Source organism: Piliocolobus tephrosceles, chromosome 7, assembly GCF_002776525.5.
Source record: "Piliocolobus tephrosceles isolate RC106 chromosome 7, ASM277652v3, whole genome shotgun sequence".
Taxonomy (NCBI): Eukaryota; Metazoa; Chordata; class Mammalia; order Primates; family Cercopithecidae; genus Piliocolobus; species Piliocolobus tephrosceles.
In genome coordinates, this window is record NC_045440.1 from 16138215 (window position 1) to 16154947 (window position 16733).

At 36.5% G+C, this 16733-nt stretch overlaps 1 protein-coding gene across 39 annotated transcripts in view; it reads left to right on the top strand.

Moving 5' to 3' along the window:
* Positions 1-16733, top strand: part of PCM1 (pericentriolar material 1) — a 108997-nt gene that overhangs the window by 35728 nt on the left and 56536 nt on the right. For all 39 annotated transcript variants that reach the window (XR_003309365.2, XR_003309364.2, XM_023216626.2 and 36 more), the window contains 10 exons: positions 970-1121; positions 1271-1400; positions 2526-2666; positions 3472-3662; positions 4959-5159; positions 6382-6601; positions 6711-6856; positions 7359-7549; positions 9331-9502; positions 12164-12522. Coding sequence is in view for 37 of the 39 variants with exons in the window: in XM_023216626.2 (XP_023072394.1) it covers positions 970-1121; positions 1271-1400; positions 2526-2666; positions 3472-3662; positions 4959-5159; positions 6382-6601; positions 6711-6856; positions 7359-7549; positions 9331-9502; positions 12164-12522 (1903 nt within the window). In the remaining 2 variants the exon portion in view is untranslated. The remainder of the gene's footprint in view (positions 1-969; positions 1122-1270; positions 1401-2525; positions 2667-3471; positions 3663-4958; positions 5160-6381; positions 6602-6710; positions 6857-7358; positions 7550-9330; positions 9503-12163; positions 12523-16733) is intronic.

The following is a 16733-nucleotide window of genomic DNA, read 5'->3' on the forward strand; positions in this document are numbered from 1 at the left end:
AGGTCTTATCTGTGCGGTTAGGTACCTCACTATGCACCTATTTTTAAAAAAATACATGACATTTTGTGCTATATTTCTTTGTTTTTACAAATTGTATGTATAATACACTAAGTAGTGTAGCTTTTTTCCCCACTCCATATCCTGTCACAGAACTTTCATGTCAGTATATATAGTTCTATATAATTATAAGTAATTAAGAAACACAGATAATTATAAAATGTTAATACTGCATATATATACACAATACATGTAGTTATTTTTAGTTGCAGTATAGTTTCTGTATATTGAAGCCTTAATTTAGTTAATGTGTAATAGTGTCTAGTTAATATATACTTGTTTTCTGTCTTTCACTATTTAAAAATAATGCACCAAAGAACATACTTGCACAAGCTTCTGTGCATTTGTGTTTTTTAAGAAAGATTTGGGGAAGTGGAACTGCTCTGTCAAGAGTTTGTGTACATTTTAAAGGACACAACTTAATTGGTCTCTAGAACAATTATTTTTCAAGAGAGCAATTTTCTGTATGTATTTCCATGTGTATTTATATTTCTATATGTACAGAATTTTTGGTATGTATTTATATTTTTCTATATTTTTTATATTTTAAAATTTTAAATATTTTTTTAAAATATTTTACATTTTTTATATTTTATATGAGAGTTCATTCCTCCACACATTGATTACATTTTATTTTATTGATATACTGTAGCTTGTTTAACCATTACTGGAATTGGCCTTTTCCAAATTTCTCAATTATAAGAGTTGTTGAGGTGAGATAAACATGTATGCAAATGCAAACGTGTGTAAGCAAATGTATACTGAACACGTGTAAACATGTATACAAACATGCTTTCTTTACTGCTTTAATCTTTTAATGTAAATTTTACAGACCAGTGGTATTTACTAAGGTGTGAATTGGATAATGTCTTTAGGTATCAAGATTGTTTTAATGTAAAGATGCTCTTTCAGGATGATGATGCAGCTCAAGGAGTTATCTCTGGTAATACATCAAATTTGGATGACTTCTACCCAGCAGAAGAAGACACCAAGCAAAATTCAAATAACCCTAGAGAAAATGCCAATAAAACACAGAAAGATATGGGAGTAAATGAAAAGACGAGGTATGTTAAGCTTTTGGCCTTCATTTAATATAATAAAAATTTAGTGCCTGTTTTGGAGAAGGTACTCAGCTAGGTACTGTGTTACATTGTGCCTAATGCTTCATCAGATTTTATTGGAGTCCATAAATACAATGTCAATTTAATTGTAGAGAGAAATTTTATGAGGCTAAACTACAGCAGCAACAGAGAGAGCTAAAACAGTTGCAGGAAGAAAGAAAGAAACTGATTGACATTCAGGAGAAAATTCAAGCATTGCAAATGGCATGCCCTGACTTACAGGTAATTATGAAATTTATTTCTACTTGTCTGAAAAAAGATGTTTAAAACCTGATGTCAACTGAAAGTACTCTTTTTTGCTTTCTTTTTTTTTTTTTTTTTTTGATACGGAGTCTTGCTCTGTTGCCCAGGCTGGAGTGCAGTGGTGCGATCTCAGCTCCCTGCAAGCTCTGCCTCCCAGATTTGCGTCATTCTCCTGCCTCAGCCTCCTGAGTAGCTGGGACTGCAGGCACCCACCACCACACCTGGCTAATTATTTGTATTTTTTGTAGAGTCGGGGTTTTACCGTGTTAGCCAGGAAGGTCCCGATCTCCTGACTTCATGATCTGCCCACCTCAGCCTCCCAAAGTGCTGGGATTACAGGTGTGAGCCACTGTGCCCGGCCTCTTATTTTCTGTATAAGAGAATATTTCTGTATTTCTGTAAGATACAAAAAAAAATTAGCCAGACGTCGTGGCGGGTGCCTGTAGTCCCAGCTACTTGGGAGGCTGAGGCAGGAGAGTGACCTGAACCCGGGAAGCAGAGCTTGCAGTGAGCCAAGATCTCACCACTGTACTCCAGCCTGGGCGACAGAGCAAGACTCAGTCTCAAAAAGAAAGAAACAAACAAAACAAAACAAAACAAAAAAAATAAGATATCTTTGATGATATCAAATAATCAGTTAATAATATGGGAAGGGGATAATAATTCCTTCTGATATTTTCCCAGAGTTTCTTGGGTAGCTTTATCTTCAGTTAGGTTGTGTTTTCAAAGAAAGGAAAACACATCAAGTGTGTTTATTTTCTAAACCCTTGCCTTTCCTACTTTAATCCTTTTTCTCTCCTTGTCTCCAATCTAAATAATGTCTAGAGAAATAAGTTGCAAAGTTGGGTTGAGTATACAAAATTTTCCATTATGTTTTATCCCTATTGTTTCTGTTGTCCCTGAGGGCTTGTGTTTGTCAGCCTCAGTTTGTGTTTTCATCTTTGTTTTCTTATTTCAAGTTATCTGGATAATGATGGTAATTGGGGTCTGATAGCAGATTAAATATGGTGCTAGAGCCCTAGCGCCATATTTAAAGTACCTACTTTTATTAAATTAATATAATTGCTTTAATTCTTGTAACTTTTTTTGTGAATTCCTTTTTAGCTGTCAGCTGCTAGTGCGGGTAATTGTCCCACCAAAAAATATATGCCAGCTGTTACTTCCACCCCAACTGTTAATCAACACGAGACCAGTACAAGCAAATCTGTTTTTGAGCCTGAAGATTCTTCAGTAGTAGATAATGAGGTATTGTATATTGTACTCTGTTGTTCCTGAGTTAGTCTTTTTTTTTCCTCTTCTTTTTTTGTTCTTCAGTAAGGCACATCTTAAGAAAGGAAACTGAATATCCTTGAAACATGTTTGTAAATGGTAGTCTGTTCTGTGCTTTTTTTAGTAGACACAAAAATGTGATTGTAGATTATCCCTATTGTTTCTGTTGTTCCTGAGGGCTTGTGTTTGTCAGCCTCAGTTTGTGTTTTCATCTTTGTTTTCTTATTTCAAGTTATCTGGATAATGATGGTAATTGGGGTCTGATAGCAGATTAAATATGGTGCTAGAGCCCTAGCGCCATATTTAAAGTACCTGCTTTTATTAAATTAATATAATTGCTTTAATTCCTTGTACCTTCGGAGGCCGAGGTGGGCAGATCATGAGGTCAGGAATTCAAGACCAGCCTGGCCAACATGGTGATACCCTGTCTCTACTAAAAAATACAAAAAAATGAGCTGGGCGTAGTGGTGGGCACCTGTTGAGGCAGGAGAATCAATTGAATCTGAGAGGCAGAGGTTGCAGTGAGCCGAGATCACGCCACTGCACTCTAGCCCAGGTGACAGAGTGAGACTCTGTCTCAAAAAAAAAAAAAAAGATTGTCTAATTTTTTTCGTATTCATAACTAAATTATTATTTTAACCTTCATGGACATCTTAGTGTGAAAAGGAGAGAATGAGAATAGAAAGCTTTGTTGATACTGACAATACTATTAGTCTTTTACTCTTTTAAGTTACAGCAAATCCAAATATTTACTTAACTCTGGTTTCTTAAAAAAAAATAGCTGTGGTCAGAAATGAGAAGACATGAAATGTTGAGGGAAGAGTTGCGACAGAGAAGAAAGCAGCTTGAAGCTCTGATGGCTGAACATCAGAGGAGGCAAGGTCTAGCTGAAACTGCATCTCCAGTGGCTGTGTCATTGAGAAGTGATGGATCTGAGAATCTATGTACTCCTCAGCAAAGTAGAACAGAAAAGTAAGAGAGCTGCATAAATCACTTTTCTAAAAACGTCATCTGCCAAAGATTGACCTGTAGGCTAGGCAGCCACATTTCTCCTCTACACCACAGCACAAATCTGTTTCAGTGAGGCTACTATTTAACTACCACCTTTGTGACCCAAGTTAACTGAATCCATCCACTTTCTGTTATGACTTCTTGTAGCATCAGCTTTCTCTTTTGTCTTAAAATTACTATGGCACTTGATCAAATGGTGATATAGATTTTCTTGTGTGTATAAGCCTTATTTTCTTAAGTTTATAAAAAGAAAACACTTGATATTTTGTGGTGCTTTTCTGTCGAGCCAGAAATAAACAGTTTTTTTGCTTAAATTGAGTATCTGCTGTTTGTAAGGTTCTTAAGGATCATTTTATTATAATAATAATTTAGTTTTTATATTATAATAATAATTTAGTTTTTAGGATTTCAGTTTAAAATGTCCATATTTAGAATATTTCTAAGAGTTGGTCGTCTGTAAGATCAGTGAATTATTTAGCTATATGGTAATACCCATATCTAAAATACTGAAATTTAGATGTGTTCATGACCTTCCCTTTTGATATCCTCATACGGCATTTCTGGAGTTTCTGGAATTTTGCACCAAGCCCTACTCTCTTCTCAGATGAACTACTTCTATTCTTGGAGTCCCAATATGCATTTTACTGATCAGACTGTATCTTCAGTATTTTATTCTGTTCTGGGTACTACACCTCTGTTCCTCTGCAGAGTTCTTCAGATAGTTTTGATGAGCATCTGGTTTCAGAATCATTGGTCTGGAGTTTTGCTGTCCAGTATGGCAGCCACTAGATATACGTAGTTATTTAAATTTAAATGAAATTAAATTAAAAATTTATTTTCTCAGTCATATTAGCTACATTTTAAGTGCTCAGTAGCCACGTGTACCTACCATCTGCTGTATTGGATAGCACAGATACAGATTATTGCCATAATTATTGAAAGATCTGCTGAACGTCACTGATCTTGAAAACTCCCTCAGGGAAAAGTTAAGGGCAGTTTAACTTTGAGAAATAGTCCCAGGTGATATGGTGATTATTTAAATTTATTTGAAGAATTGTTTTTAGAAAGGCAAACTAAACATATTCTATTTAACAGCAATAGGGAGAGTGCCACCCATAGCATAGTTCCTGTGATTAAATGAAATTTTTTATGCAGACATGTATATTTGTGTTTGAAACAATGTTTGGCACATAGTAGGTGGAAGAATATTTAGCTTATCTCCAGAATGACATCTGTTTTATGTCTCTTAATCACTAGAACAATGGCAACTTGGGGAGGGTCTACCCAGTGTGCACTAGATGAAGAAGGAGATGAAGACGGTTACCTTTCTGAAGGAATTGTTCGGACAGATGAAGAGGAGGAAGAAGAGCAAGATGCCAGTTCCAACGATAACTTTTCTGTGTATCCTTCTAACAGTGTGAATCATAACTCCTACAGTGGAAAGGAAACTAAAAATAGGTTAGTTTCAGTATTTTAATTTTGTGCTTAATTTCAGAGGTCCAGGTCTTTTTGACTGACAGCAAGCACTTCTGCAATTCTCCAAGCCAACTGAATGTTGTACAATTCAATTCAGTTTTTATACTAACTATTCAGTTAGTGCAGACTCCACAAGTTAAGGGGCTCAGTTCAGTAAGACTGCCCTCACTTCAGACTTCAATTTCCAGTACTTGGTCCCCACGTTACCCACACTTCTGTCCAACGTGGCTAGAAATTTGGGAGTTCCTACAACCCCCTTCAGGTTTATTTGCTAGAACAACTCACGAAATACAGGAAAACACTTAGGTTTTCTGATTTCTTATAAAGGATTCTGAGCAGCCAAATGGAAGAGGTGCATTAGGACAATGTATGTTTTGGGCAGGTGTGCAGAGCTTCCATGCTTTCCTCTGTGTCCCACCCTCCCCAGTACTTCGATGTGTTCATTGACCCAGAAGCTGGCTGAACTCTGTTTAGGGTTGTTTAGGAGATTTCATTGCTTAGGCACAATTGATAAAATTGTTGACTGTTGGTGATTGGTCTCATTAGCAAAAATTCAGATCTGGTTGAAAGGGGCTTGTTATGGATAACAGAAGACACTGTCACTTGGGAGATTCCAAGGGTTTTACGAACTCTGTGCTAGGAACCAGGCACAAAGAACAGATAGATACTTTATTATACTACAAGAATGTTGTTCCAGTAGATGCAAGTAAACTGGATCAGTCTTCACTTGTGTTGTTGAGAATTAACCAAAAATAACAAATTGTAGATAGTGAAAAGGGTCTGTCAACAAAGATACTATTACATTGTTACTAATAATTATAACTGAAAAGTTTTTCGTGAATTAAAGATGGTGAAGTAGATACAGTAGTCCACTTGATGAAATGCTATGTGGTCGAACTGAAAGCATGAAGAATGGAAAAGTACTTGTGACATAATGAATATTTTTATTTTGCAGAATACTTAATTATATGGACACTTCTGTGTAAAAACATTCATGAAAAAGACTGGAAACTAATGAAAACTGATAATTGTACAAAGCTAAAGATCTGGACTTTCTCCCCCCTCTATATTTTTTAATACTTTATATATTCTTTGAATTTAAAAGAGAATATTGGCCCGTAGGCCAGAGTATCAGAGTTTATTGCTGTATTTTTAAAACCAAATTATTATGTGTGATGACTTAATGCTTTCAATCTTTTGTTAGGTGGAAGAACAATTGCCCTTTTTCAGCAGATGAAAATTACCGTCCTTTAGCCAAGACAAGGCAACAGAATATCAGCATGCAACGGCAAGAAAACCTTCGTTGGGTGTCAGAGCTGTCTTATGTAGAAGAGAAAGAACAATGGCAAGAACAAATCAATCAGCTGAAGAAACAGCTTGATTTTAGTGTCAATATTTGTCAGACTTTGATGCAAGACCAGCAGGTAAAATTTGCTGTGAAAGTATATTTTTCTTCTATTTTTATAACTTTTGAAGCAATACAAATTTTTCTCAAGTCATCAGTAACTGTTAACAAACATTTTCTTTCAATAGACTCTATCTTGTCTGCTACAAACTCTTCTCACGGGTCCTTACAGTGTTATGCCCAGCAATGTTGCATCTCCTCAAGTACACTTCATAATGCACCAGTTGAACCAGTGCTATACTCAGCTAACATGGCAACAGAATAATGTTCAGAGGTAATCTGTTTCTTAGAAGTATTGCGACTGTATAAGAGCTAACATTGAGCAAAGGTTTTACAATTAGCTTCTGGGAGAGAAGAGCAAGACCAAATTGCATATTTGGACGTTCTCCGTCCCTTGAGAATTTTATGAGTGGTGATTTGCCTTATATTTCCTTTTAATACCATGGATTTCTGTTTTTATAAATATATGTTACTAAATTTTACACTTACATTTTGGCAAATTTTATGGTGTGTAAATTGTACCACAGTGAAGCTATAAACAAACAAAAAAGTGAGTTTCTTAGAGTTTTCTGACTGTCGGACAGAAGTACTAAGTTCATTTCTTGTTCCAGAGGGAGGATTATTGAATTAAGCCTATAGACCAAGCACATATTATTATAATATCAGAGCAGTTTGTCTGCATGCTTTTGAATCATTTTTTACATGTATTCTTCCTGAATGTACTTTATATATGGTAATATAACTGATTTTTAGATTACTGACTTAAATTTTTGTAGGTTGAAACAAATGTTAAATGAGCTTATGCGCCAACAAAATCAGCCTCCAGAAAAACCTGGAAGCAAGGAAAGAGGCAGTAGTGCATCGCACCCTCCTTCTCCCAGTCTATTTTGTCCTTTCAGCTTTCCAACACAGCCTGTAAATCTCTTCAGTATACCTGGATTTACTAACTTTTCATCATTTGCACCAGGTAGGTGACTTAACCTGAAGAGAAAATAAATAAAAGCAATATTTGAGAACATAATTTGTTTCTTGCATAGATGTTTTAACATTTTCTTTTGGAATGGGGTAGGGAATGTTTGCAAAGAAAGTTGCAAACTCTTTTCTATATATGTACACATATACATATGTGTGTGTGTGTGTGTGTGTGTGTGTATATATATATATATTTTTTTTTTTTTTTGAGGCGGAGTTTCATTCTTCTTGCCCAGGCTAGAGTACAATGACGCGATCTTGGCTCACGGCAACCTCTGCCTCCCAGGTTCAAGGGATTCTCCTGCCTCAGCCTCCCAAGTAGCTGGGATTACAGGCATGTGCCACCACGCCTGGCTAATTTTGTATTTTTAGTTGAGACGGGGTTTCTCTGTGTTGGTCAGGCTGGTCTCAAACTCCCGACCTCAGGTGATCTGCCTGCCTTGGCCTCCCACAGTGCTGGCATTACAGGCATGAGCCACTGCGCCCAGCCTACTTTGTTTCTTTTAAACCAAACTTTAATAATATGGTTTTTAATGAAATTAAGTAAACTACTTAGGAATGATTGCTTCAACTATTTATTAAGAGGAAGGAGAATTAACCTGTTCATTGGCTGCTGTATATACTAGGCACTATGTAAAACGCTGGGAAAGTAAAGATGAGTAAGACAGTGCTCTTCTAGAGGAGTACCATGTCTTGTTAGGTAGATAGTAATAGACTAAAGGAGAGCACATTTAGCTTAAGCTTTTCTTTGGATGTTTTTTTTGTGTGTGTGTACTCATTACATACCAGACACGATGTGAGTTACTGGGATCTAAAGATGAGTAACTGATCCTTCAAGGAATTCAGGGTCTAGTGAGGATGCTATTAATGAATACTTACAGTACAGTGCCACGGGTGCCATAACAGTGGTGCAAATGCTGGGGAGTGTCAGCAAATCAGTCCCCCCCCCCAAAAAAAGTGATATTTAAACTAAACAATGAATAGAATTTATTTCCAGAGAGATTAGAAATGAAAGGGCTTTTTAATAAATAGAACCACTTAGAGTGATAAAGCAATGAAATAATACATCACTCAGGGAATGTAGAGGTATTTAAGCATGGCTAGTATTTAGGGGAAGAGTAATTGATGTGGTTGAAGAGTGGCAGAGACATTTTATGATGTGTAAAGAAGCTTAGGTTTTATATTGCAGATGAGGGTGCCATTGAAGGACCTTGAGTAAGGGATAACATGAAATTTATATTTTAGAAAGATTATACTGGTGAGAGTGTTCAGAAGTTGGAGGAAAGGAGTGGAAGATACAGCTGGTGAATGGAAGACGGTCATAATAATATAGAAAGAATGATAGCCTGGCCTTAGGCCTTGTCAGTAGGGATCAAGAAAAAGGAGTGACTGAAAGACATTTTAGTGATAGAGTGAATAAGTTAAGTGACCGATTATATGAGGTGAATCATGAGGAGGAGTTAAAGGTGTTGACAGGGAATACAGGAGGAGAAAAGGAGTGTGTGTCACCCAGTAATTGATAAATGTCAGGTACTATTATTTCTAACTTTTAGCTTTTAAGGGAGTGGGGATTATTGTTGTCTTTGACCAATGCCTAAAACATAGTGGCCTGAGCTGTAAACAGTGATTAGATAAATATTAGCTTTTTTTTTTAATTGACAATTTTTTGTTTTGGTGGATTTGAATGGCATATTTAATTAAAACTGTCTTTTAATTTTATTTTAAAGCTAAAGACATTTCTTTATTTTTCTCTTACCCATTGATTTTACTGATTAGGTATGAATTTCAGCCCTTTATTTCCTTCTAATTTTGGAGATTTTTCTCAGAATATCTCTACACCCAGTGAACAGCAGCAACCCTTAGTCCAGAATTCTTCAGGAAAAACAGAATATATGGCTTTTCCAAAACCTTTTGAAAGCAGTTCCTCTATTGGAGCAGAGAAACCAAGGTACCTGATTGTAAACATAGTCTTTCATTGCTTAAACATTCACTTTTGTGATTATATCTAATTATATGTAATTTGAAAACGCAACTAGGGAGGACATTTGTGATGATTTGGCTTGATGATGTTGGAAACATGAAACTTTGACGTATCAGTAGATAAGATGCCAGATACTTCCTGGTAACCCTGGTACATGAAAAGTTCAGTTTGGAAGGATGTGGCATAACTCATAGGATTTCTTTAGTCTCTGATTTGATACCTGTTTAAGGTTAAACCAGTTTGCTGTTCACTGACTTAGGGTTGGAAACTAATATTAACTGCTGGAAGATAGTTGTTAAGCGATGATCCCTGTTTTTGATTCCTAGCTCTTGATTAGAATCACTTCCTAAAGCCTATGCAGATATAATGTTGAGTACTATTAGATTCTAAAAACAACTTTTGCCTCATAAGTTTTGAGGATGCATGGTATTAATCATAGTTAGGATTTCTTTTTCCTCTTTGTTTCTTACATTTATTATTTTTTAATGCTATAATCTTCTGAAACACAATTTTTGACTCCATGTGAAAGATTGGCTCAGTTGAAAATCTCTCAGATGTATCTCTCTGATTGTCTTTCCTACTCTGTAAAAATATATATAATTCACATTATAGTTGTCTTTAGCTGTGTGATTAGGAATGTCTCAGACTCTTCTATTAGCATTTTGACACTGTTTAATTACCTAATCATTAACTGGGATTTTTTTTTTTTTTTAACTTGGTTAACCAATAACTCTGAGAATTCCAACTTTATATTCACCACTAGGAATCCTGTGATTAACATCCCTTACTTTGTTGACTCCTTTTTTTAGTTGTTCTTTTTTTTCCTGTTAAATCTCATGTTGCTCTATAAAGGTATTCTATTGTCAGAAGCCTAACACAGTGTTAGCTCACAGTTGCTATTCAGAAATGATTGTTGAATGAATATCCATCACAAGTAGTAAACATTTATTCAAAGCTTCAGTGAATAGACCTTACTACCAAAATGTCCCTACTTCATTATTTTCCATATTTTTTATATAATTGATAGTAAAAAATTACTCTGGTTTTAAATTAGTTACTTATGTCTTTTTTAGGATGGATCTGAATGTCTAATATTTTAGATATTTGGCCTACTTCAGATTAGGCCTCCTTTCCCAAAATCTCAACTATTGTAATTTCATGGAATTAAATGATTAGAGATAAGAAGTCAGATAAAATCCTGTAGTCTTATTCAGGGATCAAAAAACTTTTCCTATAAAAGACTAGTTAGTATTTTAGGCCTTGCTGGCCATGTGGTGTTTATCATAGCCATTCATCTGTGACAGTTTTGCACAATAGCAACCATAGACAACATGTAAACATGAGTATGGCTGTGTTCTCCAATAACACTTTATTTATGGGCACTGAAATTTTAATTTCGTATAATTTTCATTTGTCACAAACTTTTTTATTTTAATTTTTTTCTTCCAACTATTTAAGAATATAAAAGCCATTTTTAGCTCTCAGAGGCCATGTGGAAACAGGCAGCAGGCTGAATTTGGCCTGTAAGTTACAGGTTTCTAACCCTTGTCTTGAGTTAAGTCCTGTAGGTCACACTGTCTCTCAGACTATTCTTAGGAGCAGTGGTGGTGGTCACGCTAGGCTCTGTGATAAAGTTTTGGACTTCTTGCTCACTAGCACTCTTAAGAGATTTATAAAGCATATTGGCATATTAAAAGTTCTGAGATATTTTACAGACCTGTTTAACTTTGTTTTACGTGTTTTCTCCCCAGCCTAGATGACCGATGAGTGCCTATTAAATATTAAGGGATGCTAGTGTTCAGCAGATAAAATTTGCAAAATGACAGTAGACTAATAGAACTATGGACTTAAGTAGTGGAGAAATAAATTACTAGTTGAATGACCAATTGTTTTCACCAAATTATTGTTCTACTTGAACTGCTTTAGGTGAACACAAATCCATGTATGTTCCCAAGCCCTCTGTTATAGCTCTTTCTGAGCCATTCTTCCAACTTTTTGTTCTTTTATGTCCCATCTTCCTTTGATTTTTCTTTTTGTTGTTTTTTTTCTAGAGACAGGGTCTAACTTTGTTACCCAGGCAGAAATGCAGTTGGCATGATCATAGCTCGCTGCCTCCTTGAATTCCTGGGCTCAGGGGATCCTCCCGCCTCAGCCTCCTGAATGTCTAGGACTGGAGGCACATGCCTCTGTGCCTGGCTCATTTTTAAAATTTTTTGTAGAAACAGTGTCTCACCGTCTTGCCCAGGCTGGTCTTGAATTCCTGGGCTCAAGCAATCCTCCTGCCTCGGCCTTCCAAAGTGCTGGGATTACAGGCGTGAGCCACCGCAGCTAGCCTGATTTTTCTTTCCCACTGTTTTCCATTGCGAATGCTAGATCTTTGATAAGGAACTTTGGCAGTAAAAGTGGTTTAGTGGGATGGGTCCAGAATTAAAACTAATTTAGTACCTTAGCTTATGTGATATTTGCATATTTAAAGTGTATGTTTGTGAAAACATTTCTATAGCCTGTTGACAGTTTCATTCACCTAAATCTGCTCAAGAGTAGACTATAAATTCAGTATATTTGGAGTTTTTGTAAATGAAGAAATCTGTAATTGTTAACTTATAAAAACTTGTTTTCGTTGGTAAGGAATAAAAAACTGCCTGAAGAGGAGGTGGAAAGCAGTAGGACACCATGGTTATATGACCAAGAAGGTGAAGTAGAGAAACCGTTTATCAAGACTGGATTTGCAGTGTCTGTAGAAAAATCTACAAATAGTAACCGCAAAAATCAAGTAGATACAAACGGAAGAAGACGCCAATTTGATGAAGAATCATTGGAAAGCTTTAGCAGTATGCCTGATCCAGTAGATCCAGCAACAGTGACTAAAACATTCAAGACAAGAAAAGCATCTGCACAGGCCAGCCTGGCATCTAAAGATAAAACTCCCAAGTCAAAAATTAAGAAGAGGAATTCTACTCAGCTGAAGAGCAGAGTTAAAAACATCAGTAAGTGCTGAAATTTGTTGAATGTTGATCAGTGTAAATGTTGGTAATCTCACTTTGACATGTTGACATATATATAGTTTCAGAAAGGCTAGATGTGCAGGTGCTGTGCTAGACCTAGTTGAACAGTCATTTTTAGTTACCTTTATATGTGATTTTTTTTTTTTTTACAAAATAATATTTGAAATAGGGTTTAATTTTCTGGATTAATGTTGTAAAACCTGGCATTTATTTTTGGTGCTTCTTAAAGCCTCAATTTTGTAAGTTCTTGAAAAATTGCCCAAATGCCCACATTTTACTCTTTTTTCTCTTTTGCTTTTTTCTCTTTGTATTGGATCCTGTATCCAACTCTTTGGTCATGACTTTTAGATGGATTCTTGATTGGTGTGTTTAAGGAAAAGTGGGCTTCTAAATATATTGCAGTTTTTGAATATCATATAGATAAAACAGTTTCAAAACAGGCTGGCTTTAGTCCTCCTGGAGCTAAACTCATATTTTACTCAATCTTGCCATTGAGTATCAGAGTTCTTTTAAAACATTTTTTGAAGTTTTCTTTATGGTGTTAGCTTCATACCTCTTACAAAAATATGTTTTCTGTGATTTTTGAATTATTTACTGAAGTATACTAGGTTAAAAATAGTTTTATTAGCTAAAATCTGCAGTGTTACAGCTGAAGGGTATTCTTTTTATGTTTGCAAAGGATGGGCTGTGGCCTTGAAAGGTTGTTCTGAGTTTAAGGAAATAATATTTGGTGCTTAAGGCCGGGTGCAGTGGCTCATGCCTGTAATCCCGGCACTTTGGGAAGCTGAGGCAAGTGAATCACCTTAGATGAGGAGTTCGAGACCAGCCTGGCCAACATGGTGAAACCCCATCTCTACTAAAAATACAAAAATTAGCCGGGTGTGGTGGGCGTGCCTGTAATCCAGCTACTCAGGAGGCTGAGACACAAGAATAGCTTGAACCTGGGAGGCAGAGGTTGCAGTGAGCCAACATCATGCCACTGTACTCCCAGCCTGGGTGACAGAGCAAGACTCTGTCTGGAAAAAAAGAAATTGATGTTTACGAACAAAGTATTCTAGGCTTATAATCAGAAGTTTGAAATGCATTGCACACTGCTAACTCCCTTTCTTGGGAGTTCACAACACATACAAGTATAGTAAAGGCCCTGAGAAATCCTGTAGTAAAGAAATACACTTGTAAACTTTGGCAACCTTCATATTAATCACTTTTGGATAATGAAACCTGTGAAAAATCTAATGAAAACTACAGATATAAAAGAGAATGTTGGCACATTTTAAAAAATTTCAGTAGTTCATCTGTCCTTGAAGTCCTTGGCTCCTACCTTGAAGCCCATGTGAAGAATCTGACTGATGGTTTAAAAAGCAAATTTGAACAGTAGTGAAAGGGGTGACATTTTTCTTAGCATGCACATTATCAGCCTTGAAGTAATTTTCTGGTTATAAAGGTTTAGGAGAAGCTGGTTTATTTAGTAAATTAATTGGTAATCTGAAGCTATTCAGAAAGTTACTATGCTTTTCCAAAATTACTCTTGGTGCTACCAGAGAAGATTTAAGTAGATAATGGCCATTTTGAGACAGGGCCGTTAGGCAACTCAGAACTTTCTATTTCCTAGTGCTTTACCCCCACAAAGATGCTTTTTGTCATATAAATAAATGAAGAAAAACTGACATTTTAAATTTCACCATCGTCTCATTCAAATAGTTAATTTGAATCTGATAGGGCAACACTTCTTAAACTTGAGTGTTTCACACAAATCTCCTTAGGAATACAGTTGAAGTGCAGATTCTTGATTCATTTGGCTTGGAAAGGACGTGAGAGTCCGCCTTCCTAACAGACTCTCTTGTGTTGCCAATATTGGTCTGTGGACTATACTTCAAGTAGCAGATTTTAGAGGAACCTTAGCTAATTTATGGTTATGACCACCTAACCCTAGAAATGCTGGTGTGTTTGTAGTTTTCTGAAACTCCTTTATTCTGGGGAATTACTTTTCCAAATACGTAGTTCAGCCTTTTAACTTCAAGATAAAGATTGACATTCTGATCTTTGTACTCTTTTCCTTCATATTGAAGTATGAAAATACCTGCTGGAAACATACAGTCAGTTTGCTCAGCAAGCATTCAAGACCACCTGTTAGTGAGTGCCCTGCTTTAAGGCACACACACACAAATAAAAGGCTTGACAGCAGAATCAAACTATACATAGCAGAGCCAAAGTAATATGGGGTAAAATCAAATTAGCTAAATCCTTGCTATTCAAAATCTGAACCGTGGACAAGCAGCATTACATCATCTGGGAGATTATTAGAAATGCATGCTTTTGGGCCTCACCTTATGCCAACTAAATCAGTATGTATTTTTCTTCCGTATACATTTTAGCAAGATTTTTGATATGAAGATACGTACTTGAAAGTCTGAAAAGTACTGAACTGGACCACTGGTTTATGTGGTTTTTATTCCTTTTGTACTATAGGAATGGTCAAGATTTGTTAGAAAAAAGGATTTTTACATATCTTTAACCTCTGCCTCCCGTGTTCAAGCAATTATTCTGCCTCAGCATCCCAAGTAGCTGGGATTACGGGCATGCGCCACCATGCCTGGCTAATTTTGTATTTTCAGTAGAGACGGGGTTTCTCCATGTTGGTCAGGCTGGTCTTGAACTTCCAACGTCAGGTGATCTGCCCCCTACGACCTCCCAAAGGGCTGGGATTACAAGTATGAGCCACTGCACCTGGCTAATTTTTATTGTATCTTAAAGGAAGTGGTAAATAGAGGTGGGTGGGGAAAAGTGTAGAAAGCCTTTCAAATTGTTACTACAGTAAGAAAAATACAGAGTGGGAAAGAAGCAGGATGAGAGGAATTGGGAACAGATAAGACAAATATTTCAGCATAGTGGGAATTACGTTGCTGTCTTGAGAGAGATAGTACAACCAGTTATACTGTCCCATACTTACTTACTAGAGTGATCCAAATATATGTGTTTTTTTGTGCATGTTCACATTCTTTCAGAAGTAGCTTCATAAATCTCATTTATCTTTGTTTCCCATGATGGAAACGTGTTTTAATCCTTAGAAGGTCTTTATATGTGAAAATACATATTGCATGTGAGGTAAGAATATATAAATTATATAATAATCATCTTTTAAACTTGAGTTCAGACTTAGACCTTATGAGTAGAAGGTGATTTCCTGCCTTACTGAGTTTTTCTGTTATCAAGACGTATTATTCGGTTACACTGTACTCTTCTGATATTATTAGAGAGTAGGGGCCTAGATTTTCTTCACTCTTTTCTTGAAAAATTGGATAGAACTGTTAAGGTACTGACTTCTGGGTTCTTATTGTCCTTGAATCTTTTCATTTCTTCCTTCCTCCCTTTCCTGTTGCTCACTAATGAAGATGGACATGAAACGGATGTGAAACATTAGGCAAGGCAAGGCCTGACAGATTTGGCTGGTAAACAACCAGTAGACTTTTTGAATTTAGTCATTTATTAATTACTTAGGTAGAGAAAAGAGTAGTCCAAGGTGCCATTTCTCTGTGTTCCTTGTTTCACTCTTGAAAAGAGTGACACCAAAATAAAAGGGGCTGGCTAATGATTGTCCCTTGGATGGTGGGACACCGTGTTGCTGAGGAATCATTGTTATACTGCAGCTAAGCCTGTTCTTAGTCTGCAAATGTACTGTACAAGGGCGAGGAAGAAAGGTCTAATGTTTCATTAGAAGTTGAGAGGAGATGGGAAACTCTCCTGACAGAAGTATCCCGGGGCAAGAGGGAGGTGAGTGGAAAATGTCCATCCACATAGCAACTTCTCACAAGCCTCTCTTGTCCATGTTCCAGGATGATTCTGTGGCCTTCTGCCAAGACAGCTTGTACTGTGATTCAGACCTTAACCTCTCTGCACATGTGCAAGGTCTCTAGAGCGCCATGGCTGATCTGTTTCCCTTCAGTGGAGGCCCAAGTAGAAGTACTGTTTCTTCTAGTAATGTCAGCCCCCCATGCTGAGAAAAACAATGAGAAAGGGAAAGAGTAGTGAAGTGGCATAGGAGATAACATCCTTATCTCTCATCACAGTTACCCTCAGTAATGAACATCATGTGTTACTCTTGCTATTGTTATACTTTCTGGCCTAGCCAGTGTTTCTCAGAAGTATTATTAACCTTCATTAATTCTACTCTTCCCAGATGATTACTGTCAAGA